Source organism: Leptinotarsa decemlineata, unplaced genomic scaffold (assembly GCF_025532065.1).
Source record: "Leptinotarsa decemlineata unplaced genomic scaffold, Ldec_3_MD MMD2_tig00026294_RagTag_RagTag, whole genome shotgun sequence".
Classification (NCBI taxonomy): Eukaryota; Metazoa; Arthropoda; class Insecta; order Coleoptera; family Chrysomelidae; genus Leptinotarsa; species Leptinotarsa decemlineata.
Genome location: NW_027412674.1, coordinates 12,640,933 through 12,667,052, shown reverse-complemented (window position 1 = coordinate 12,667,052; position 26,120 = coordinate 12,640,933). Strand labels below are relative to the sequence as shown.

The 26,120-nt window shown below is 35.4% G+C and overlaps 1 protein-coding gene across 1 annotated transcript in view; it reads right to left on the bottom strand.

The window, feature by feature from the left end:
- Positions 1-26,120, bottom strand: part of LOC111516554 (uncharacterized) — a 213,807-nt gene that overhangs the window by 18,448 nt on the left and 169,239 nt on the right. The window contains exons 8-10 of the mRNA XM_074180442.1: positions 19,406-19,707; positions 9,274-9,555; positions 4,114-4,407 (exon numbers count right to left, since the gene is read on the bottom strand). Coding sequence (XP_074036543.1) covers positions 4,114-4,407; positions 9,274-9,555; positions 19,406-19,707 — 878 coding nt within the window. The remainder of the gene's footprint in view (positions 1-4,113; positions 4,408-9,273; positions 9,556-19,405; positions 19,708-26,120) is intronic.

Sequence of the window (26,120 nt, the reverse complement as noted above, 5' to 3'; positions counted from 1 at the left end):
ATATTATTGAAAATTCGGAAAGCTGCTGAAATTTGCTTTCTTTCTATGTATATCATACCTATACCTAACTAGTCAAGTTTCGGACTTATGAACATTTATTTGTGAAAATGTCCCTTCAGAATAATATTTCCATTCGGTATTTGGTAAGCAGGCCATGATTACTATTTGACAGTAGCGTTGTGACATTCTCCTAATAATATCGACATTTTCATCACTTCAGAAGTTGCAAATACCTTCAAAACGATGGAACAAAACTATTCAAACGAAGTTCTTATGAATTTGTTTATTATTTTTGGACAGTGTGACAAAATTATCAGCAGAACATGTAGAAAGTTCAATGAAATGTATCCGAATCTACCGCCAATGAACCTCAAGAAATTTATACGAATTGAGAACAATTTCAATGCATTTGGATCAATTTTAAAAGCACCAAGAAACTTGCCTCGACCCGTAACTTTCGAAGACAACCAGATTAATGTCTTAGCATATTTTCACGCATTTCCCGAGTCATCGATAAGAAGTGCTGAAGAAGATTTGGGTATAAAATATTCATTGGTTCAAAGAATCTTGCGAAGACATAAAATGCATGATTATAAATTCACCAAAATTCAAGCAATGAAGCCTCAAGATCCTCAACAGAGAGTAGAATTTTGAATGAATCGAAATTTTCGAAAGAAGGGATTTTCAATAGAAAAAATCGTCATTATTGGTCCAGTGAAAATCCTCACGTCACAAAAGAAGCCGGATTTCAAGAAAAATTTAGTTTTAATGTCTTCTGCATGTTGATGGACAACAAATTGAGGTACGTGATATACGAGGAGTCATTAACATCCAGAAGCTACCTGAATATTTTGGAGAATACTGTAGACAGTTTCGTGTGGATAATCTGCCACTCGAAGATTATCGAAACTGTTGGTACCAACTAGACGGAGCTCCTGCACATTGCACAAGAGAAGTGAGCGCAGAACTGGATAGACTATTTGACGATCGGTGGATGAGGCGCTTGGGACCATGGAATTGGCCAGCGAGATCACCCGATCTTAATCCATTAGATTTTTATTTGTGGGGAATGTTTAAAGAAAAAATTTACAAAATACCCGTGCGTTCGAGAGATGAATTGTTAGAAAGGATTGCCCAAACATTTGAAGATTTGGATCCCAATGAAATCAGATCTGCCACCACGAAAGCAGTCAACACCCGCATTTTAAAGTGCTTGGAAGTGAACGGCCAGCGATTCGAACATATTTTGAAATATTTCCAATTTCAAGTTTCTTGGTGCTTTTATAAAGTTTATCCAAACATATTGAAATTGTTCTGAATTCATATAAATTTCTTGAGGTTCATTGGCGGTAGATTCGGATACATTTCATTGAACTTTCTACATGTTCTGCTGATAATTTTGTCACACTGTCCAAAAATAATAAACAAATTCATAAGAACTTCGTTTGAATAGTTTTGTTCCATCGTTTTGAAGGTATTTGCAACTTCTGAAGTGACGAAAATGTCGATATTACTAGGAGAATGTCACAACGCTACTGTCAAATAGTAATCATGGCCTGCTTACCAAATACTGAATGGAAATACCATTCTGAAGGGACATTTTCACAAATAAATGTTCATAAGTCCGAAACTTGACTAGTTAGGTATAGGTATGATATACATAGAAAGAAATCAAATTTCAGCAGCTTTCCGAATTTTCAATAATATATAGAGTGTTCCATTTGAAATAATCAAATTTCAGCAACTTTTTCAAGCAAACGAAAAAACTGTATTTTTTTACCACCCTGTATTGAAGTAACGGAGATTAGGCTGACGTGTGGGAAGTGTCCAAGTATCACCTAACTCCAAACCAAATTTCGATATCATAGTACTTCTTAACTAAAAGATATCGGCATTTTTAGAAGTCATGATTTTCGAAGAAAAAAAATGAAATTGATTTTTATTTCGAAAACGGTAACAGATAGGTATAGGGAAATATCAAGAAAAGTTGTCGGGCAATTGTTGGAGATTCCAACAATTGCCCGACAATATTATATACAGAGTGTTCCATTTGAAAAATCAAAGTTGCTACTGCTTTCTAATAGAAGCGGCAACACCGCATTGTCGAAAATATTCTAGTTGGCTAGAGAATGTCCGAATATGCCCTCCATTGAATTTTCAAAGTGATCCGTTGTTTGGTTCACCAGAAACGTCTAATGTGCCATCCACCGTGAATCAGCCTGTATATTGGATTCTGCGTTTCTTTATTACGATGTCATCGATGACATAAGCAGATCAAGCTTATTCCGTGACATTAAAAATCGTAAGTCATGAATGGAGTGTGTGTATTTTCTATAATGTTATCCAATTTGGTACTGAAGAGCCTTGGGACAAGTGTCTCAAGGCGAAATATCGATGTATACCAGTGAAGATGACAGTGTTCCATGTAAGTACAATTTGTTACCATTCATTCAAAGTAGAACTCATGTGAATGATATCTGATTTTTATTCCATAACGAATGTTCGAAATACAAACTGAGTAGAGAAAAGTATCTTCTGTATGATTCAGTTTTCATATAGAAGTATTTGTTTCAAAATATTTTTTTTCTTTCGTGTAATTCAATGTTTATATGGAAATTGCTATTACAGGAGGACTTTCTTCCAGTTTGGGTTTGAGAGTTATTTTTTGCATGATCTACACATCCATGTATAGAGTTATTCATTTTCAAATTGATTACTTCCTTCTTTTCTTTGGAAGATTCTCTCATCCTTTTTTGTATTAAAATGGAGTAGTAGAAAGCCAAAAACTTTCTTTCCTGAAAATACTCATTTCAACAAGCTATATAGTGAACAATTAGGTATTTGTACACTAGCGTCATTCATGATATTATTATGTTGGCTCACTTCTAAGCTCTCATAGGCATCTAGATGCCTGTTGTTATTAACTTGTCTAACTGATTTCAATCAACTAGAGTATATGGAATGGATTCATTGCAAAACATAAATGGGCAAGTCTTCCATATTTTAGATGTGCTAAGTATTCTTTCCAAACAGTGCATTACAAGCATTTATTAAATCGAATACATGATTCATTTTCACCATTCACTTCAGATATATATCGATGAAAATCAAATTAAGGTGTTATTTTCTCGATTTGATTTTCATCAACATTGAGTCCATAACTATTATTGCGATTCTATATTTGTATTCAAACTTAATTTGAGTACGGATCTGCCTGCGGCGCCGATACCCCTTAACACACTTAAGGCTTCACTTGCACCTGCCTATAGACTTACTTACCATTGGTTTCTACTTCCATAGCTACTGTAGAAACAATACATTGTTTGGGAATTCTTCATTCGAGAGCAGTTTTTTTCAACAACGGCTTCTTCCATAAACCTGTGATTTCCTTAATAGAAAATTTTCAGATAAAACAGAACTCATCTTACATCACCGTAGCATATATAATTTTGATGATATCTCTCTTCATGTTACATTCATTTTCATCATGAATCAAATAACGGTATTTGCAAAACTATACGATAAAAAGTATTTCAGACTCTTTTAGCGCATTTTACAGTACTTATTTTTGAGAGTAACCGAGATATTTTAATTTTCAAATATTACATAATCTATGATACAGATGTCAAGTATTCGGGAAGTTTGAGAAAAAATGAGCTTGAATTCGGAGATAGTGGAAAAATCATGTCGCTTGGTCTCTTCAGAGGTTGTTTTTTATAGAAATAAAAACAGCACATCAATTACAGAATTATGTAATGGAAATCCAATCAATTTTGATCAACGGAAAAACAGATTTCAAACAGATTTTTTTAGCTTCGGAACGTAAATTTTCGAAATAACAACGACCTGCACAAAATTATGTATTTACAGAGTACCTCTTCAGTCTCTCATATGGACATATATGTTCATATGTATGCAATCACAATAGCTAGCTTAGTTTGAAAATATTTGTGAGTTGTTTCCGAATTGCTAAATGAAAAGTAGGTGAAAAAATAAAATGGATTTGGATAAATTTGATAGAATGGATAATATGAATATATTTTTCTCAATTGTTTTCGATCATGTCTTATTCTACTCCAGAAAAGAAAATAATTGAGAACCTGAGTGACTCACCTGACTGAAGAACATAATGTTCCTACTGCGCCAAACGCTGTCCTTTGGTTTTTCTCGAAGAATGGGCAGAGTGTACCGAAAAAACAAGTGCTCCAGTAGAAGAATCGATACTGAAAGTAGTATACCCACTCCCAATAGAATGAAGACTCCGCCAACCCCTTTCACACCTAACGGTCTTGGTTGAGCAATATCATTAGCCAATTTGAAGCAGGGCAAACCTCCATACCATTTTTCTTGTAAGATGTCCATGTAACCATTACTGGAGTATTTGGCTATTACGGCTGACACGCTGTCCTGAAAATAAACCCAACGAAAGTTATGAGTTAGTAAGTTAGAGACAAGTTGAATTATACATGGGCTAAAAAGTCCTAAGCCTGAGAGAAAAACTCGTCTTTTTTTGTTCAAAATTGGCTTTATTTATCAACGACAGCCACACATTATTTCCAGCGCCGCTCTAACATTATAATACCACTTTTGTAGAACGATTCATCTTTTGATAAATTGATGGATGTATCCATTATTACGTGGAAGGGAATTATAATAAAGAAAAGAGAATTGAAACTTTCTTTGTTTTTGACACTTTCATTTGTAACTAACGTTACTGCAGGTTCGTCCTATAAGGACATTTTCAAACTTATACATTAAACTAACGATGATTGATTACATCAGTTCTTATATAGAACCCCTGTAGGATTAAGGATTCAGATTTATCAATCACCCCTTAGTCCACTTTCAGCATACATATTTATGGAAAGCTTGAAAACCACCATATTAAATTCAGACCTGGTTGATAAACATATTCATTTTTGGTACAGATATGTGGACGATATTCTCGCCTGTTTCAGAGGTACTACACGACAGCTGAACCAATTTATGACATTCATGAATGATCTCAATAGCAACATTCAGTTCACCCTCGAAACAGAGATAGTGAAACAAATAATTTTCTTAGACCTTCCATCACACACAATCTAAATAAATGTTTTCTGAAAACCTAACTATACAGACATTTCCATCCCAAGCGATTCTTTCCATCCAGACAGTCATAAATTAGCAGCCTATAATTCAATTTTGCACAGATCATTCTCATTGCCTTTGTCTGCTAACAATCTAGCTAGGGAAATTGATATAATTACACAGATAGGTCATGATAATGGTTTCAATACAGATACTATCCGGAAGTTAGTCAGAAAACAAAGCCGTAAATTCACTTACAGATTAATATACCCTCAGATCACACAACCAGAAATCAAGAAATGGGTAACTAAGATATTTTGGAAAAAGAACAGAGATAATTGCGGGTTTCTTCAGGAAAAACAATGTGGAAGTGGCATTTAGACCACATGCCAGGTTATCTGATTTCCTTTTCGATGCCAAAGATAAGGTGGACAAGTTGGAGTAATCTGGAGTTTATAAGCTCTAGTGTCCGGAGTGTTTATGTGGGACAATGTGGTCAAAATTTCCAAAAACGGTATGCTGAACATGAAAGGTCCTTCAGACTAGGAAAAATCCTTGAAAACGCAAAAGCATAAACATTGCATGTACAACCGTTAAATGATCAAATCTATTTAGTTTACTAACCGGTTTTCAAATTAGCATATCCGCATTGTAAACTGTGAATTCAGGTACTCAATCAAGCCAAGTACCTCTATTAGTACCTACAGGGGTGGTATATAAGGGCTAATATAATAAACCATTGTTAGTTTATTGTATACGTTTGAAAATGTCCGTATAGGACGAAACTGCAGTAAAGTTAGTTACAAATGAAACTGGTTGAAAACCTTGGATTACATTTCTACAAAAATTTATTTAACTCGTGTTTTCCATTCAACCATTCATAATTTTCTCAAAATGTCTATTCAAGATTTTATTTTACTGCCTATATTGATTACTTGGGTTCTCTTGTTCAATATTATTCTGTTGAATTTTATAACTTTACGTAAGTAAGTTAATCCCTATCATAGTCATAACGCTGGACATACTAAATTATTATCAGTTACGGTTATAAATCTAATTTTGGACAGAAATCGATTTATCGTGATGGAATTATAATTTATAGTACAATTTCTGGAGGGATAAAAAATGTAATATTGCTCATAAATTCAAGAATCAATTGGAATTTTCAATATGTTCAAATATAGCCGGAATCATCTGAATGTTTTTTATTGATTCTGGATGATTTCGTAATTGACAGTATACTAATAATAATTATTTTACTGGTGTTTTCTTATTCAACTATTCATAATTTTCTTAAAATCTTCATTTTTGTTTCAAGCTTCCACTCACAATCATAATGTTCACTGATCATATTGATTACTTGTGTTTCCTTGTTTGGTATATGAAATTATTACAATGTGTTAAAACAACGATAAAAATAAAATAAATACAACAATAAAAATTAATTGGCGCTCCGGGGCGACTTCATTGATTCCAGTGGCGCATTTGCTTTTTCAGCTGCAGGAAAACCCGGAAAAACCTGCAGCACCACATCATCTGAAGATCTTGATCTAACAATGTCCTCTCTCTTATATAACAAAATGTAGGGTGTCTCCAGAGGCTCCAATAAATTCAATGCATCGCCAGAACACTTCGTGACACGACTATCGTCAAACTTAAACCAGTCCGTTTCTTCTTTGACCAAGGCGTAATAATGACCACATTCAACGCCAGAACCACAGTGAACAATGACTGCATGAATATTATAACAGTGGCCCGCCAGGTTGAAATGTTCATCTATTCCGAACCTTCCAAAGATTTTCTTGCTTCCGTTAGAGGTTGAGTCTTGTTTGAATATCATCAGTGTTATTATTAGATTGACTGGTGCCTCAGCTATACTTGTTTCCTTATAACAGTCAGTTAGTTTGGCGCATGTTTGACAATACAGTCGATCATCACCTGTTAAAAATTCCATTTTCAGATGATTTAACAATAAGCTTTGCACGGACTGGTAATTAGTCATATTAGGAAAAGCTAGATGAAGTTCCAGAAATTCACATGAGTTTTCAGTACTTCTTGAACATTTACCACAAAGTAAACAAGTGAGGATTTTTCCAGCAAAAGATTTACAAACACAAGACGAGATGGGTTGTACGGAATCATTCAGTCCAGAGCGGCTGGGAGTATTGATTTTGCTATTGTTTTGCTCACGGAGAGTATTCAACAAGAACCCCAAGAATTCGGAACAATCCTCTTGTTGTCCTAACGAGTATCTAGTGGACTTCAAAGACTCCAGGAAATCGGTTGGAGGGAAAGATGATACCTTCTTACGAAACTGCAGCTGCATGAACAGTTGTTTGAGTTTGATGAATAAGCAGGAAACATTCTCGTTCTCGTTCATCATTAAAACTTCGTTCTTGAAATTCTTCGTCATGAAGAATTTCATTGAATTGTTTGGTATTTCATTATTTTGTAAAAATTTGTAACTTCAGGTAATTGACTTAATTATTTAATCATGAATGAATGAAATTATTAATACTATTGATAATACAGGTACTCCCTATTCACAATAATCTTATATTTCTTGGGATAATGAAGACAATGCCATTGCCATGGGATGGTCGGAGAGTATGATATTATCAGAATAAAGAATATTCGTAGGTAGTCAAATTTCTGTTTGTGGAAATGATGATCATTTAGATGCCAGTTTCAGATTGATGGACTTCTACATTATACAATATTACCACTTTGAAGAATAAATAATCGTAAGCGTAGAATGACTAGTTTCGCTCCCTATTCCCCTCTATTCAGTATTCACTATCAGTTCCATAATACTTTATCCACCATGTCAGTGAAACTGTCTACATAGGCAATATTCGATGATTTGATTATCAGAGTCTATAGAAGGTGGCGGATAATATTGGTAATTTGGATATTTCATTGGGAATACTTTGTTCTGAAGGTCTGACAAGGAAAAATGAAATATTCACATGGTTTGCAATGTGTAGACCATCAATGAATTGACCGTTTCAATGCACTTTGTTTTTGAAAATTTGTGTTTGCTTCATTTGTAGAGATGTCACATAATATTTGATTCACAAGTGAAGAAATGTTCATTGAGTATGGCTTTTTATGTGGTACATTCATATTTCCATTCTATACGTGTTCAAAATATTCTTTATTCTGTTCTTGTGCTGAGAGGTGGTGCTATTTACAAAACTACTTCTACGCTCTTTAATTATTTGGGAAAATGTTCTCCCTGTTTGGCCAAGTCACAGTCTTCATGAGGAAAGTCAAACCAAGTAGACTTGGTCCTTGGCTTGCTTCTGTAGTTTTATTGAAAATAATGGAGTCGATAATATCTACCTCATAACCGTTATTGACCGCGATTTGTTTAATCAAACTCAGCTCTCTTTGGAAATTACTCTTAGACAGTGGAATATTCAGTAGTATGTGGAGCATACTATTAAATGCAGCTACAATATGCTGGTAAAGGTGTATGGAGGAATTATGTATGATAATATTTTTTCAAATGTGGGGACTGGTACATAACCACAGGTGATTTAATTGATTTGAAACTTATGTACATAAAGTGGTCAGGTAAAACTCAGGTATATATAGAATAGAGTGTAGCAAATTCTCTGCAATATATACAGACCAAACCGGTAGAAACTTTGACGTAAGGATCCGTGAACACGTCTGTTTGGACAAAAAATGCACAATGTATGAAATTTTCTAAAAACAAAACACAGATGAGTGGAGATAACCTCAAAATCCTACACATACCTGTGTAATAAAGAGAAGAAAATGAATTTGTTGGAAGCCATGGAAATCAACAATTCAAATCAAAACCTGAATTATATGCCCCTAAACGAGCAACTCGATTTATGTAGATCTCCACTCTTGAATTAATAAGTTTGGGAACCCCTAATCTTCAGTGTTGACTTTTATGGTTGGTACCATGGTTCATTCAACTACCTCTTCTTCTAGGTTACCTTGAAACTCCCGATATAACCGAGTTTAAAAATTTCACATTTCAGTTTTATACTTGATGATGGGGTTAAACCCAAAACCGGTCGTATAAATAAAATCAACTAGTGGTAATTAGACAAAAGTGTTTTTATTCATTTCATTGAAGTTATCATGAATTACCATGAAATAAACAAGTCATTAATCACACACACTAGCCATCTAGCCACTGATCAACCCTTAACTATCAATTACCTTAAGAGGGAACCCCTTTGTCATTCCGATGGCATACGTATCCTCGTTGATTGTTTCTCCGATCTTCTGTAATTTGCAGCCGTGATCGGTTGCCCGATAATAATCTAAAATCGGAGTGTCTGCTATCAAAATATCCAGTGTGCCATTTCTCAATTTCTCCACCCCTTCTTCGACGCTCTGTAAACTGTATGGGGCCATGTGTTGCCACAGGTACTGATTTGCTTTTTGTACGTAAAACTCTGCTGCTGACGATCGGGGAGCTCCCACTTTCTGACTCAGTAACTGAAAAATAATGAGAGATTAGAGCTGTTCGTCTAATTGAATGGAGAAAAAAGAATATCCCGAAAGGCAACATAATTAGTTTTTGGTACCATGAGGTACAATTCCATAATAGTAGGCACTTAATTCTCAGAATGATTATAGCATTAAAATGAAAACATTGTTGTTGAGGTTGTGGTTCTACATATTTCATCATCAGTTTTCGTCATCTGTTTAATATAATTTTTTCTAAGATTTTCAAAGCTTCTATTTGGTGGCCGTTTCTTGTTGAGTGAGTAGGCAATGTGACACATTCGAACCTAACACAGATTAGTTCGTTCTATATTCTATATATAACAATTGAAAAATATATGATTTTTATTGAAGTGAGAGATGATTCATTTGCAGATCTAAGAATGAAACCTAACATTTTCTGTGCTATGGAAGTAATATTTGCAATATGGGGTTTAAATGTAATTGGCTAATAAGAAGACCTGAATTGTGGGATATTCAACCGAAATAACGAACACATTTGGAGCATAAACAACCCCAGGCAGTTCCTAAAGTGCGATTTAGTATTTACCTCATACATACCTCACTTATCAAAATTTGATTGTTGATTCTGTCTCCGTAATTTTTCATTGGCTTTTCAAACGAACCAAACTCGGGTAGATTTCGATCCAATATCTTAAACATAGTTCGATGTGGTTGCCGTCTTTTGGGATACAAGTTTAATTACATTTCCGATGTCTTAACACTGTTTCTATCGTATTTGTAATAAATCTGTATCATCGCTTTTTTCTTCATTCATCATTTGCCAAAAATTCAATGACTTGTACAATAACAAAATGTCATTGAGTGTAACAATATGAAAGTCAAATTTAGAAACATTATAGCCAAAGTCCATTATGATAAGAAAAAATTTTGTTCAATATCTCCAATTCTTCGAAAAAAAATGATAACTTACGATACATCATTGAGAAGGTAAAACCTGGTTTTATTCAAAATTGATGAAATCCAATGTAGCGCCCTAAGAAAAAATAAAGTTGATGATGGTGGCCAGAAGACGAAACGTCGGATAGGGGGATGGAATTTATTTTCTATTTCTATAGACGAATAAACATATATCAAAAATAAATAATCCAGTCAGAGTTAAAATTTTCAGTTTTTTGAAAAGATCTCTGCAAGAGTGTTGTCTTGATTTTCCTGCTGAACACCTTACGATTCTTTTTTGTGCAATAAATGTGTTCCTAGGATGTATGGAGTTGCCCCAGAAATGAGTCCCATATCTCAAACGAGATTCCACGTGTGCATGGTAGAAGTTCATTAATTGTTCATGAGTTAGAAGAGTCGTCAAATCATAGATCAAGTAATAGAATGATTTATGGTTAGATATTGATAATTCGCAATGTCTTTTGAACTTAAGATTTTTGTCTAGTTCCATACCTAGGAATTTCACAGTATCACTAGTTACAATTTCTTGACCAGATAGTTCAATTTTGAAGTCCTCACTGTATTGTTGGGCTGTCTGAAATTTTACGATAGCTGTTTTGTCTATAAGACTCTAATATAGACACTAATATAGATTCGCATTCATTTTGTAAGATATTGTTAGATCTGTTAGAAATAATCAATGATATATCATCATCATACAATGTAAATTGTATCCTAGGAAATATTGTACCGATTTATGTTATGTAGAGAAACAGTAGTATAGGGCCTAAAATAGAGTCTTGCGGGACACCTACATTGACTTCTGAGTTTGAAGCTCGTATCTTCCATTGAGATTCATCATCTTGTGTTACCTGAATGGGACTTGATTTCAATTATGTGATAGTGTGTTCTCTCAGAATGATGATACCTGATAGTTTTCTCTAGACAAAAAAATCAACTCATAAAAGTATTATCTATTATCCATAGCTCGGGTTGGAATTATTTCTATTAGCCGGAAGTGAATTTAAATACAGGGATCATAATCCTTTTCAAACAATATAATCGGAGTTCCGCATCATAAGATATGTCATTTATCAGACATAATTGATAGAATGCCACCGGTGATTGATGGGTTTTGAGAGATGATGAAAAGAGATGCAGAGAGGAAAACCGGAAAATGGATTATATTATGATAACAAGCAGTAGATTTGAATTGATTATCCGACGAAATGCGTGTCCCGAGACTCAGTTAGTGCAAATATCTCGATATAAGTTTGGATGACTGATTTTGCACACAGAAAATCATCCCAGGCTTTCATCAAGGATGTCACATGAATGATGGAACAGTTGTTCATATTTTCGTAACACTGAGTTCACAGTAGAGAGATTTTCCCAGGTTTCCCTGAAAAAATATAGTTTTAAAATCACTATTCTATCAGAAATTCTGATTCTGTAGTTATGGAATACATTCATTTATTTTGCTGTCAATTCATGAACGTAAGATGGATATTTCTATATTATTATTTTAACGTTTTCCAAAAAAACTTCATTGTAAAATTTTCACTGAATGCAACACGTGTTTCACCATACAATGGAGTGTCTTTACTTTGAGCAAAGACACGACAGTTTGTAATTTTCATCCACCCCAACATTTCACCTCATTTCTAGTGGTGTATCGAAATATTAAAAGCAAATAGTAATTGATTCACAGATGGACCAAAAATACCTTCCGGTACTGGTGCAGGTGTTTTTAGTCGCAGACCCAGGACAGAGATATATCGAGTGGTCCAATGAAAAGTATGCACCTTGCTTTTCTCCTTTTTTTGCAACTTAACGCAAAAATGCTCAAACAGGTCAATTTTGCTTCTGAGAGGGGCACATTCAAGATGTATTTTTCTACCTGTGCCTTCAACCCCCTAAGGGGGTGAGTAACAACCCTAAAATTTTAAATGGAAAGTAGGGTCGAGTGATATTTGAAAGGGCACAAAATTATCTTTCCAATGATACCTAATTTGTTGTATTCATTCGAATAGTTATAAAAAATGCAAGAACATTTACTCGATATTTTTGGTGTTAATGAAAATGCGGAAAATACGGCATTTTTATCATTTTTACATTCCTCAATTTCTCTCGTGCGTTTTTTGGTTCAAATAACAACAGCACATAAGTGTACAAAAATAATTTAGGCAAACGTTCATTGATTCAGTTCGGTTGCTTTTGAAATCATTTCAACTTTATTGTAAAAATGGTTTATTCCATTCCTGAACGAGTTGAAATTGTTAAACTTTATTATCAACATAATAGTTGTGCTAGACTTACTGCTCGCCTCTTTAATAACAGTCATGCCGGGAAAAATGTGAATGATTCGTACGTTGCAAAGTTAGTCCAAAAGTTTGTTGATACCGTATCTGTCTATAATGTGAAACACCAGCCACGGAAACCGATCAGAAATGAAGCAGTGGAAGTCGCTGTTTTGGGACATGTTGAATTGGATCATATTCAAAGTACCCGTCAGCTTGCTGCAGCCTCAGGTGTCTCCCGTTCGTCCATAATACGGATATTAAAAGACTATAAATTTCATCCGTACAAAATTAAATTAGTACAGGAACTCAATGAAGATGATCCTGATAGAAGGCTGCAATTTTGTGAACAACTGAGCCAGCTACTAATTGATGATCCGCACCTATCATTCAACACGTGCTTTTCCGATGAGAGTACATTTTTTTTGAATGGAGCTGTGAATAGGCATAATTGCCGTTACCGGGATGACAGTAACCCACACTTATTCCGAGAGGTCCATACCCAGTACCCTCAAAAAATCAATGTCTGGTATGGCATTTTAGGTAGTCATATCGTAGGGCCACTTTTTATTCCTGGGAATTCAACTGGTGAGGTCTACCTGAATATGCTTGAAGATACAATTGATCCTCTCATAACAGAAATAACTGAAAATGACCAAAATCATAATGATGATCGGCTTCATTTCCAGCAAGATGGAGCACCTCCTCACTATGTTGCTCCGGTAAGAGAGTTTTTAGATGACCGGTTTCCTGGACGGTGGATTGGAAGGAGAGGCCCCATCGAATGGCCTGCCAGGTCACCTGATTTATCGCCTTCAGACTTTTTCCTTTGGAGACACTTGAAAAATAAATGTTTTGCTACGCATCCCGAGTCCATAGAAGATCTTCGCCAACGAATTACAGCAGAGTGCAGAAGTATAACACCTGATATGCTACAGAATGTTAGAAATACATTTGAACAAAATCTGTATTATTGTATGGAAGCAAATGGGTCACATTTTCAGCAGTTGCTGAAGTAGGATTCTACTAAGTCAATTACACATTTCAAAGTACTGGGTTGTAGTTGTTTTTCTTCATAATACCTACATGTTTGAGTGAAATACAACAAATTAGGTATCATTGGAAAGATAATTTTGTGCCCTTCCAAATGATATATCACTCGACCCCACTTTCCATTTAAAATTTCAGGGTTGTTACTCACCCTCGCTAGGGGGTTGAAGGCACAGGTAGAAAAATACATGTAAAATGTGTCCCCCTCAAAAGCAAAATCGACCTGTCCAAGCATTTTTGCGTTAAGTTACAAAAAAGGAGAAAAGCAAGGTGCAAACTTTTCGTTGGACCACTCTGTATGCCTGCCTAGGAACTTATGCGACTGTATTTCAAGCAAAAATTTACGCTATTGAATTGTGTGCGGGAGATTGGATAATTCCAACCTCATACACGAGTCAATAAAAATATTATCGGACAGTCAAGCGGCATTGGAAGCTCTTGGCTCCTACCGAGCAACATCTAAATTGGTAGCAAATTGCCAAAAACGACTCTTCTAGATAGAAAGACTTAACAGATTATCTCTGATCTGAATTTCTGGCCATACTGGCCTGGAAGGTAATGAAGCTGCTGACTTCCTTGCAAAGGAGGGTGCTGCTAGCAGCTTCATCGAACCAGAACCTGTCATTGGCATCGCTTGAGGCTTTGCCAAACCTGGATGGCAAGAAGATTTATGGACTTCCGGCAGAATCTTCCAGGATTGGCTCACTCCAACGCCTTTATTTATCCTTCAAGGTTTGATACCAAACAGTTGTTGGACTACAGTAGGGATGAACTACGATGTCTAACAGGCCTTCTTACAGGTAACTGTCATTTGAATCATAATAGAATAGAATAGAATAGTTTATTGGCTACGTGATACCTTTGAACAAATATTTGTAGCAAGTCAAAACACAAAAATTTATAAATATGACGTCATATATACAAATAAAACCATCACAATGCTTGTATAACAGAACAGTGTACATAATAATGAGAACAATCAATCAACTAATGTTAAAAATGAGAACAATTGTTACTCACTCAAAGTCACATGAATTATCTATGTTGTATAACACGTATTCATCTGTAGAATAAAAACAGTGATTCAAAAAAAATTATTTCAGTTTTTTCTTGAAACAGTAGAAACTGAGTTGTTTTATGTGACATGGTAACTTATTATAGAAAATTTCAAATTCGATGAATTATTTTGTGAGGTGCTCAGTCTGAATCTCTCAGTTCTTATCAGATTTCCTGATCTTGTAGGATATTCATGTTGTTGCGATTGTAAAATGTATTTTGATTTATTTTTATGAATTTCAATCAATGTTTCATATGCAAAAGCTGTAGGAATCGGCATAATTTTGAGATGAATAAAAAGTGGGCGACAATGATCTTTAAAGTTGGCATTAGATATTAGACGTATAACTCTTTTTTGCAATATAAAAATTTTTTTGGAATGACAAGAATCCCCCCACAACACTATGCCATATACCATGTGACTATGGAAGAGTCCAAAGTACGAAGATTTGACCGCTCTGATACCGGCGAAATCCTTCAGTCTACGAATCATAAATATTGCACTTGATAAATTTCTTGGCCAGTTTGTCAACATGACATGGCCAGTTCAATTTGTCGTCTATATGAACCCCCAGTAGCTTAACACTTTTACCCGAGATTAAATACGTATTTGTGGAAATTACAAAATTTTGATTTTCAGCCTCATTAAGGAGAAGTCTATTTGGAACAAACCAGTTACTTGCAGACTTCATGGTGGCGTTGGCAGAAACACTCAAATCATTAACACTACCGTGACAGTCCACCAAAGTGGTATCATCCGCAAAAAGAAAACATTTTTTAGGAAGTACGTGGTAGTATAGGTCATTTATATATAGTATAAACAAGATTCGTCCCAGTACAGAACCCTGGGGCACATATGCAGAGACTCAGACTGTCGGAAGATAGTGTGTGTCGCCTCTGTTTGGAAAAAGATGAAACAGCAGAACATATACTTTGTGGCGGAAGAGACGAACTTTTACCATCTGAGCTGAAAAACCACTCACCATACAAACTAATCTGCTTCGTTGACAAAAATGATACGTCGTTAGCGATACACCAATCAAGTTAAAGTAAAAGGTTAAAACGTGTCGGGGACTTTGTGGCATCAGGGTTGATGAAAATTGAAAACTGAAAACTTGAAGATGAAATGATAAAATAAATGTTGAACGGTTTCATTGTAAATAAATTATTATGTAGATGATGTACAACTGATAAAGTCACAACACCACTCTCCTGAGCAATATACGGTATTGATCTGATGAAAAAATAATAGAATCGATTGGCGTACTACGCCAGTGGGGTGGCGAAAGCGGGATCTGGACACCCCAGAAATTTTAAGACACATTAAAAAATAAATTAACCATGGAGCAGGTGGAAGAAAGAAAAGTTATCATTACTCTTGTGTGCAAACATTAAATCACCACACCATTGTTGGTTTGTGCTTTTGTTTAAATCATAAATTATCAAACGATACGTTTGAACTTGGCCGCCCGGGTAGTGTAATGGCGGTGTTTGTATAGCTGGCCAAATTTCGACTGGACTGTCACAGTGAGTCTAGTTCGCATGCCAGCATCTAGTGCTGTAACTTAGAGCATTATTTTGTTAAATTCATTTATGTAATGTTAAACGTTATAAATATATTACAACTATTGCTCTACACAGTTGTTTCTCTAGCCTTACTCATCTATTTGAGATAGTTTGAAACCCTGGACAAACTACAACACTCTATTTATTTGAATTGAAAGGGTTATATTTTTAGGAGTGATTAGTTTTTGGGAAAGAAAGTTTTTGGCTTACTACTACTCCATCTCAATACAAAAAATATGAGGCAATCTTCCAAAGATTACTTCCTTCCTTTCTTTGGAAGATTTCCTCATCTTTTTGTATCGAGATGGAGTAGTAGAAAGCCAAAAACTCTATTTATGTTTATTTGGATGAAACACAATCACTTTGTTTCATCATAAAAGAAATAATAATATTGAAAAATCATGAATTTCAAAAATATTTCCTTGAAATATGAAGTTTTTTCGAATATGGAAAGTGTTAAAATTAGTTTAAACCCCTCTATTCAGTACCGGGGGTAGCCCCGGGCCCCCCTGGTTTTGGACCCGCCCCAAACGAAATTCCTGTCTACGCTACTTTACTACGCCCAATGCCTTCCGAATTTTCTTTTCGGATTTCAGTATATCACCTTCATTCTACATCATTATTTATTTTCAATAAAACCGTCAACCTTAAAGAAAAACTTCACTTATTTTTCAATGATAATAGAAACAGTTACCTCAATCATCGTAGATTTTTTTATGGAAGTATCTCCTCTGTAAGTGCATATGAGTTAATCTAAAGTGACGAGTATTGAGAAGAGACTACACCATTTCTGTTATTCACTGTAGGTGGCGTCCAAGTGGGACCAGTTGATTTGAAGACCCCTTTTGAAACTTTCAATTGAATTTCTATAGAAAATCGAAAGTCCAACCACGCTCTTGCTTTCGCAAACTGAAGTGCTAGTCATTTCCACCTTGACATTATTGCTATTTTCTTATTTGAGTGAGAGAAAAGCAGTTTTGCTATACGACCTGCATTCATTTTGATTCTATACAGAGAATGTTTTTATCAAGTTGCCCAATATATTCTCTCGAATATTTTTATCATCAACGCTGGTGTTCCCCAGGGATCCATATTTTCTCCAAACTTTTTTTTATTGTATATCAACGACTTATTGGAAAAAAACAATAATCCAATATATTGCTTTGCTGACAATAGCACACTTGTCATTAGTGTGAAGTTACCCACAACTTTTTATCCACAGTTTATGACGAGGGACAATCGAACAGGGTTTAGAATGAGATTTGCGAACAGTGTTGCCAGATTGCGAATATTAAGAATTTTACCTGTATTTCGATGTTATCATTTTTAAAACACGATATATTATTGAAACATGTCGAATAAATGAGTCAGCATTCTATATAAACTCATTATATCAGCCAAGAGTCCGTATACAAGCATTAATACCGAAGAAAATGTGAAATAAGAGTAAAATATTATTCACGAGAAATTCATTTGTACCGAAACAGGTAGCGTATGAGAACTGGAAAATTAGTTTATCGGTAAAAATGTTATGACTTGTAAAAAGTATGTCATTTGAAATATCCTGCGTTGAACAATGTCCAGGAAAGACTCATTCACAAAATATCAAATTTCTCACTCATCAAAAATAGTTTGTTGACGAAAATTTCAGAATTATTTCTTCTTAAGTATATCTATCGACGTGCCCAACCTGATTTGCGTACCATACGTTCCTTGGATGCGAAAAAAAATAGTTCCATATATTCGGAACTGAATTACTCAAAAAAGTCAAGTTACTCACTTATATGAGTTTATGTAGAATGCTGACTCATTTATTCGACATGTTTCAATAATATATTGTGTTTTTAAAATGATAACATCGAAATACAGGTAAAATTATTAATATTTGCAATCTGGCAACACTGTTCGCAAATCTCATTCTAAACCCTGTTCGATTGTCCTTCGTCATAAACTGTGGATGAAAAGTTGTGGGTAACTTCACACTAATACACTTGTCTCGTCATTCCATTTGGATTCCAGAACATCGGTTACAGAGGCACATCTTCACCGGCAGCAGAAGTTTGCATATCTTAATGAGTATCTAGAAGTGATTTCGAATTGGGGTGAAAGTAACCAGGTTCAATTCAACGCCACAAAAACCCAGGCAACGGTTTTATCCAAGAAGATAAATGTCTCCGAACCGTAGACAATTCCGCTTTCTGCTACGGAAGTTTGTTGGGGGTTAAAATGGACACAATCACAATCACACAATCAATAAATTGGTACAATCACGTCACTGGAATTGCAAAGGCTGCTTCTCAAGAGATTGTTACACTGTTCCAAACCAAAAAACTGTACACACCTCAGCAACTTTTGATGCTTTATAAAGCTTAGATCAGACCTTCTTTGGAGTATTGTTCTCAAGTATGGAGCCCTGCCCCCAAACATACTGTGACGTTGCTGGATTCCATCCGGAAAAAAGTCATCTGGCTGATTAGAGACGCGAACATCACCTGCAACCTTGATAGCCTGGAACAACGAAGGAAGGTTGGAGATTTGTCTTTCTTTTATTGTTACTTTCACGGGAGGTGTTCAAATGACTTGGCACATTTGATTCCACCAAGAGCGGTACATATTAGAAATACGCGACGGACTGGGGCTGCTCATCGTTTTGAGGTTCAACTCAGTACACCTCGAACTTCACTGTTTAAGAACTCTTCCATCTGAAAAACTGCGTTTATGTGGAATAAACTTCCTGAAAACGTTTTTCCAAATAAAGGTAATCTCCAGCGATTCAAATCCAATGTGAATCGCTACTTTCGCACAGGCACCGCTCCGAGAGCGCCTTAAGGATTTCCCTGTAGTGCTTGTGTATTTCCTTTTAAAAAATACAAAAGTGGGAATTTCATCACACTACAGTTCATTGTGAAAATTTAATTCCAAAAATATTTTTTAAATGTGAAAATCGAATAAGTGTAGTTTCAACTTACGCTCCTGTCGTGATAATTGCTGACGGTAAGGTGGAAGAACAGCCCCGCAATCAGAGCTGCAATATTGGCGGTGTAGCTGGCGACGAAAATGACTGAGAACCCTCCCCAAACGTTGATTAAAAACTTATTGGGCCAACTCTTGGGGGCCTTGAATGCGACAAGATGGCCGCACAACAATCCCCACATCACCCAGAGAGCCGAACTCATGCTGAAATTCTTGGATCGTTGTCTTCCCCAGGGATTCAGGCCGAAAGGACTCAGCCACTCGTAGATAGCCACTGCGATAGCAGTTATGTTCAGACCTAGTTTGGAAGAAAAAAGTTATATTAGCGTCGGAGCTGTAAAACTTCGAGAGAAATTGAACGGTTTTTTCGCGCTTTTTATTTTCGTGAATGAGTGATTGCATGCAACATTCAGAAGTAAATGGTTACAGGCATGGCAGAGAGGACGAATGGTCGAATACTGGGCGAATTTTGAATCGTCGAATGTATATTTGAAAATGGAATTTTGTCACACTTAGTATGTTTTACTTATTAGTCTAGTTAGTGAAAAATAGAGGTAATGGTCGAAAAAATACGTGTGATGGCTCATTCGATCCGGAAGGATATCTAAAAAAATTGTTCTGCAACCGTTTTTGAGTACAAATGGAATTCATAGAACTGACCGATACTGTATGAAAATCCATATTAAAACTTATTATTACAGTTTATCAAGAATAAAAAAAAGTTGCAAAATCCTAATTTAAGACGCCCACAGCCCATTCAGTCGAATTTGTCTGTTGTGAAGTGAGCATCGCGGGTTAACCAAGTATACAGTCCGAGCAGAAATAAAGCATAAAGCGTACAATTTGAGTATTGTAACTTAACCAGGATGGAGTTTGAATCAAACCTAAATCGTAAAGTGCTGACAAGTCAAACGAGGGAAGTTATAGCCAATGTAATTTTTTTATGCAACGAGAAGCGGCAGAAAATAAACCTATGAAAGACTTCAAAAAAGTTCAAGAAAGAGCTGCTATAGCAACTGGCGTGAGTTTAAGCAGTATACAATGAATTCCAAAGGAAATGAAATCGATTGAGAATGGAGAAGCCGCTGCTTTTTTGACACCAAATATGAAAAGGAAGAAAGCTGCATTTAAAACTAGCTCAGATGGCTTTGATAAAGGATTGCTTCGAAGATTTGTTAATAATTATCATACTGTCGATAAAAAGGTTTCAACTCTTGGGTGAATACATCATAAACTCAAATCCGAAAATAACTATGCTGGTTCCTATGAAAGCTTGAGAAAAGTTATGCATGACATGGGATTTTGTTGGAGGAAAACGAAAAATAATCGAAAACTATTAGTGGAAAAGTCAGATATCGTTTAGTTTAGAACAAATTTTTTGCGAAGTATGAGAAAATTCCAAGAAGAAAAGCGACCCTTAATTTTCATTGACGAAACCTATATTCATTCTTCGCATACCCACATAAAAACCTGGAATATCAAAAGTATTGAAGGTTTATATAAAACAGTATCAAAAGGACAAAGACTAATAATAGTGAATGCGGGCAGTGAAAGTGGTTTTGTGAAAAATGCTTATTTGAAATTTAGATCAAATACGACGTTAGGTGATTATCATAACGAGATGAACTTCACGAATTATATCTCCTGGCTACAGGAGATGCTTATTCCTAATCTACCAACAAAGGATGTTTTAGTGATAGACAATGCTGCCTATCACAATGCGCAGGTAAATGAGTCTCCTACTTTATGTAATAGATCGAAATGAAGGCAACGAAATATACTTTTTACAGAAGATATGTTAAAAATTGATTTGTATAGTGTGATTAAAATTCATAAACCGCGATATAAAATGTATAAAATTGATGAAATTATGAGGGCCCACGAGCATACCTTTCTATACCATACCATATACCATACCACCTTGACTTTAATCCTATAGAGCAGGGGTCTCCAAACTTTGGAGCCTTCGGGCTTCGGGTTTGTTCCAAGGGCCAATTTCTGCCCTTAACTATATTTCTAGACTAGGATAGTCGCAAAGTGCGTGACCTAAGCAAACTTACGCTTTTTTGCATTTCTATTATTATTGTGTATTGTGACACTTAACGACATCTAGTGGCGAGTAGTGGTACTATGTACTATCTTTTTCAGCTACCCGCTAGGTGGCATTAGGCGTAATTAAATATTTGGAATTACCGCGTTGGTTCGAGAAAGTTCTGGTTCGAGCTAGTGTATTCCGATCACCTCGAGATAGCAGTAATGATTGCATATAAAAGAGCTAGCGGCGCAACTACGAGTTAGTCTGCGTAGGAAAGGCGAAGGAAGCGAAACTGTCTATTGTGAAATAAAGTAACACCCGTCAATAAAACTATTTTGATTTGACTTATTGTTTTTATGTGTGATTTGTTAGTATGGAAAAGAAGCGAAAAATCGACAGTGAATGCAGAATGTTCCAAGAAAAATGGGACTTTCAGTATTTTGTGATTCAGTCCAGTAATAAGGCGCTATGTTTAATTTGTAATGAAACCATAGCTGTTCTCAAAGACTAACTAAATGACACTATGAATCAAAACATCTTCAAAGTTACTCCAAGAATACAGGAAGTTTGCGGAAGGAAAAATTTGAAGCTTTGAAACGCGGACTCAAATCGCAGCAATCTTTGTTTATCAAAGCGAATACTGAACAAGAGTCTGCAACTCGCGCCAGCTTTCGGGTGGCTCTTGAAGTCGGAAAACGTGGCAAACCATTCACCGATGGAAAAATGATAAAAGAATGCTTGATTGCAGTAGCCGAAGAAATATGCCTCGAAAAGGTAAATTTATTTAAAAGTGTCAGTTTGTCAGGAAACACCGTGGCTCGGAGGGTGCAAGACATCGCAGAAAATATATCATCTCAACTGTCTGACAAAAATAGACATCATGAGTGGTTTTATCTAGCATTGGATTAGTCAACGGATGTGTCAGATACTGTTCAGGTGTTGATTTTTATTCGCGGAGTAGATAAAAGCTATGAAGTGTATGAAGAACTTCTTGATATTGATAGTATTCACGGCACGACAACTGGCGCAGATATTTTTAAGGGGGTTGAAAATGCCATTATTAAAAAGAACCTTCGATGGAGAAATTTGAAATCTATAACAACTGATGGAGGCAAAAATATGTAAGGTAAAAATAAAGGAGTGGTTGCACTTGTGTCAAAGGCTGTAGAAAATGATGATGGTTCAGAAACATTAGTCTTACATTGTATCATTCATCAACAGTCCTTGTGCGGAAAATATTTGGATATGCCTGAAGTTGTTAACTTCATCAGATCCACTGGGCTGATCACCGACAATTCCGCGAGTTTATTTAACAGATTGGAGGAAATGATTTACCATATCATACTACCGTACGCTGGCTTAGTTGCGGAAAAGTCCTTGAGAGCTTTTTTGAACTTCGAGCAGAGATCGATTTTTTTTTAAATGAGAAGAAGCGTCCTTTTGCCGATTCAGAAACTAGTGAATGGATGTGGAAGTTATCCTTCTATGTCGATTTGACAAATCATATGAACGAACTGAATTTGAGATTGCAAGGAGAAAATCAGTTTCTCCCTGATTTATACACCAATATCAAATCCTTCAGGCAGAAAATGATACTATTTCAATCGCAATTACGTAAAAAATGTTTCACACTTTTTGAAACATGTGAAATATTCAGCCACACTACAGAGACTGAATTTTCCGTCAATTTTGCAATCGAAACTTTGAGTGCTTTGAAGATAAGTTTTGATACTCGTTTTTCAGATTTTGATGTCATTGCGAATATAATTAAGCTTTTTCAAAATCCTTTTGATTCTGACATTGAAACCCTGGCTCCGGAAATCCAAATGGAAATTATTGATTTACGGTGCAGTGATATGCTCAAGAACAAATATCAAAATTCATCTTTGTTGCTGGAACAATTTGATAATTTGCATAAATTTCCTCGTGGGTTGTTTTCTGTTTTTGGTACTACTTACTTGTGTGAGAAAACGTTTTCCAAGATGAAGTACACAAAGAATGTTTACAGATCTCAATTAACCGATGAGCATCTTAAATCTCTTTTGATAATTGGTACAAGTAAAGTTGATCCACAACTACAAAGTATTGTCGGTGGAAAATCACAATTACATAAATATCATTAGTGTTTTTGTTTTATTGTGATTCATTTCAATTATTCGTTAGTTATTAATATGCTTAAACTTAGATACTTAAGTTAAGTTTTCTTTGTCATCATTTCTGTCGTTAAGTTTAATTTGCAAGTAAATAAAACCGAGTAATTATCATTCTATGTTTTCTTCTTCAACTTATCACAGCAATAGTAACAATTAGGTAATCATTGGCTCTCGCGGGCCAGATTGATGACAGTAAATCATTGGCTGTCGCGGGCCGGATTGATGACACTGGCGGGCCGAATTTGGCCCGCTGACCGTAGTTTGGAGACCCCTGCTCTAACATTTTACCTACTTGTTTGAATGAATCTACCTGAAAAGGTCAGGTATGAATTCATTAACAATATGAATAAATTGATTTTTTCGAAAGTACCGTAAATATACTCAACTTTTCTTGCCTTACTTTCGTGTTGCGTGTTTCATTCACATCATTTTTTATATTTAGTTTTCAATAATGATATAAAACCAACGAACTGGATGCCATACACTCTGTCAAACTTTTAGGTCATTCTCTAGTGTCTCTTGGATTTTCATGTCGTGGCAATATCAAATCCTACTGACTGAGCACTTTATCCTTCCATTATTAAGCTCGCCACTTTTTATCGGTACTAAATCGCAGGAACAATTTTGTGCGGGCATTTTCTCCTTATCTACGAAACGTATTTTAGCGTGTGAGGGTTAAATCAGAGGGTCGACATTTAATAACTGAAGGAGGCCGTCTTGAGACACTGAATGTTCGTCGATAGAGTTCAAGACAGAAAAATATTTTTTTAAACGAGCTCTTATTAGCTTAACTTGTATGTTTGTAAGTTAACCGACTCCTTTGGAATCGATTTTGACTAACTTCAAACGAAAAGATGTATTTTAAACTTTATACCCTTATCAAGAATCGGTGACAATACAAAAATTTCATAAGTACATCTCATTATTCTGATCGGGATTACCAGAATTGAATGATTTTCTCACACAGTCTCTGTGTGAGAGCAAGAGAGACAGCCACACTAGCCACACTATCTGCGTATACGGATATATTTTATATTGAAACAAACGGGCTCGAAAATACAAGACAAACTAAAAAGTGGAGAAGAAATAATAGTCCAAACTGAAAAAACACGTTTCAATAGCAACACAAAGTAAGAAATACAAAGTAGGTCTGAAATTAGAATGAATCTATTTACAAAAAAAATTATTTTGTTGTAAAAAAGCGTGGGGTCCTAAATAACCATTGTTCATCAGATTAAAGCCATAGTAAAAATATAATTTGAAGCATTCAAGGCTTTTCACAACAAAACATTTTTTTTTTGTGAATAGATTTATTCTGATTTCAGAATTATTGAATGTCGTCAGTTACGTCAAGCCATAGGACTTCATTATCGATATTGAACACAATCTCAAAATAGTTTCGAATTATTTTTTATTTTTTAGTTCGTGAACAAAACAAAAATGATTCCGTACAGTCCATCTCGTCTTGTGTTTGTGAATCTTTTGCTGGAAAAATCCTCACTCGTTAACTTTGTAATAAATGTTCAAGAGGTAGCGAAAACTTATGTGAATTTCTGAAACTTCATCTAGCTTTTCCTAATATGAGTAATAAGTAGTCCGTGCAAAGCTTATCGTTAAATCATCTGAAAATGGAATTTTTAACAGGTGATGATCGACTGCATTGCCAAACATGCGCCAAATTAACTGACTGTTATAAGGAAACAAGTATAGCTGAGGCACCAGTCAATCTAATAATAACACTGACGATCTTCAAACAAGACTCAACCTCTGACGGAAGCAAGAAACTCTTTGGAAGGTTCGAAATAGATGAAAATTTCAACCTAGCAGACCATTATTATAATATTCATGCAGTCTTTGTTCACTGTGGTTCTGGCGTTGAATTTGGTCATTATTACGCCTTGGTCAAAGGAGAAACGGACTGGTTTAAGTTTGACGATAGTCGTGTTCTGGTGATGTATTGAATCTATTGGAGCCTCTGGAGACACCCTACACTTTGTTTCATGAGAGAGACGACATTGGCAGATGAAGATTTCCAGATGATGATGTGCTGCAGGTTTTTCAGGGTTTCCTGCAGCTGAAAAAGCAAATGCGCCACTGGAAGCAATGAAGTCACCCCGGAACGCCAATTAATTTTCATTGTTGTTTTTTTTTTATCGTTGTTTTAATAAAATATAAATACATTTTTTAGTTTGTGTTGCTACTTTCTGGAGTTATAGATCTAATAAAACGAATGAAAACGAAACTTCAATATTAGAGCAGGAGTCAATTGAATTAATTTTTCCCCAACGGAAACCTCCACCTTCTTTTGCAATTTACTCTAGTACAGCGTTTCCCAAACTTTTTTCCCTGGGGACCCACCTTCATTGAGGAATTTTTTCGCGACCCACATATTAAATGATATCAAGCTGATAAAGATAATGTATGATAAAAACTACAGATTTCCGTCAGACAAACTATTCCAAGAATCTGAGCTATTTACAATCCATCAACTATACTTTCTTAATCTTGCATTTAACCATCACC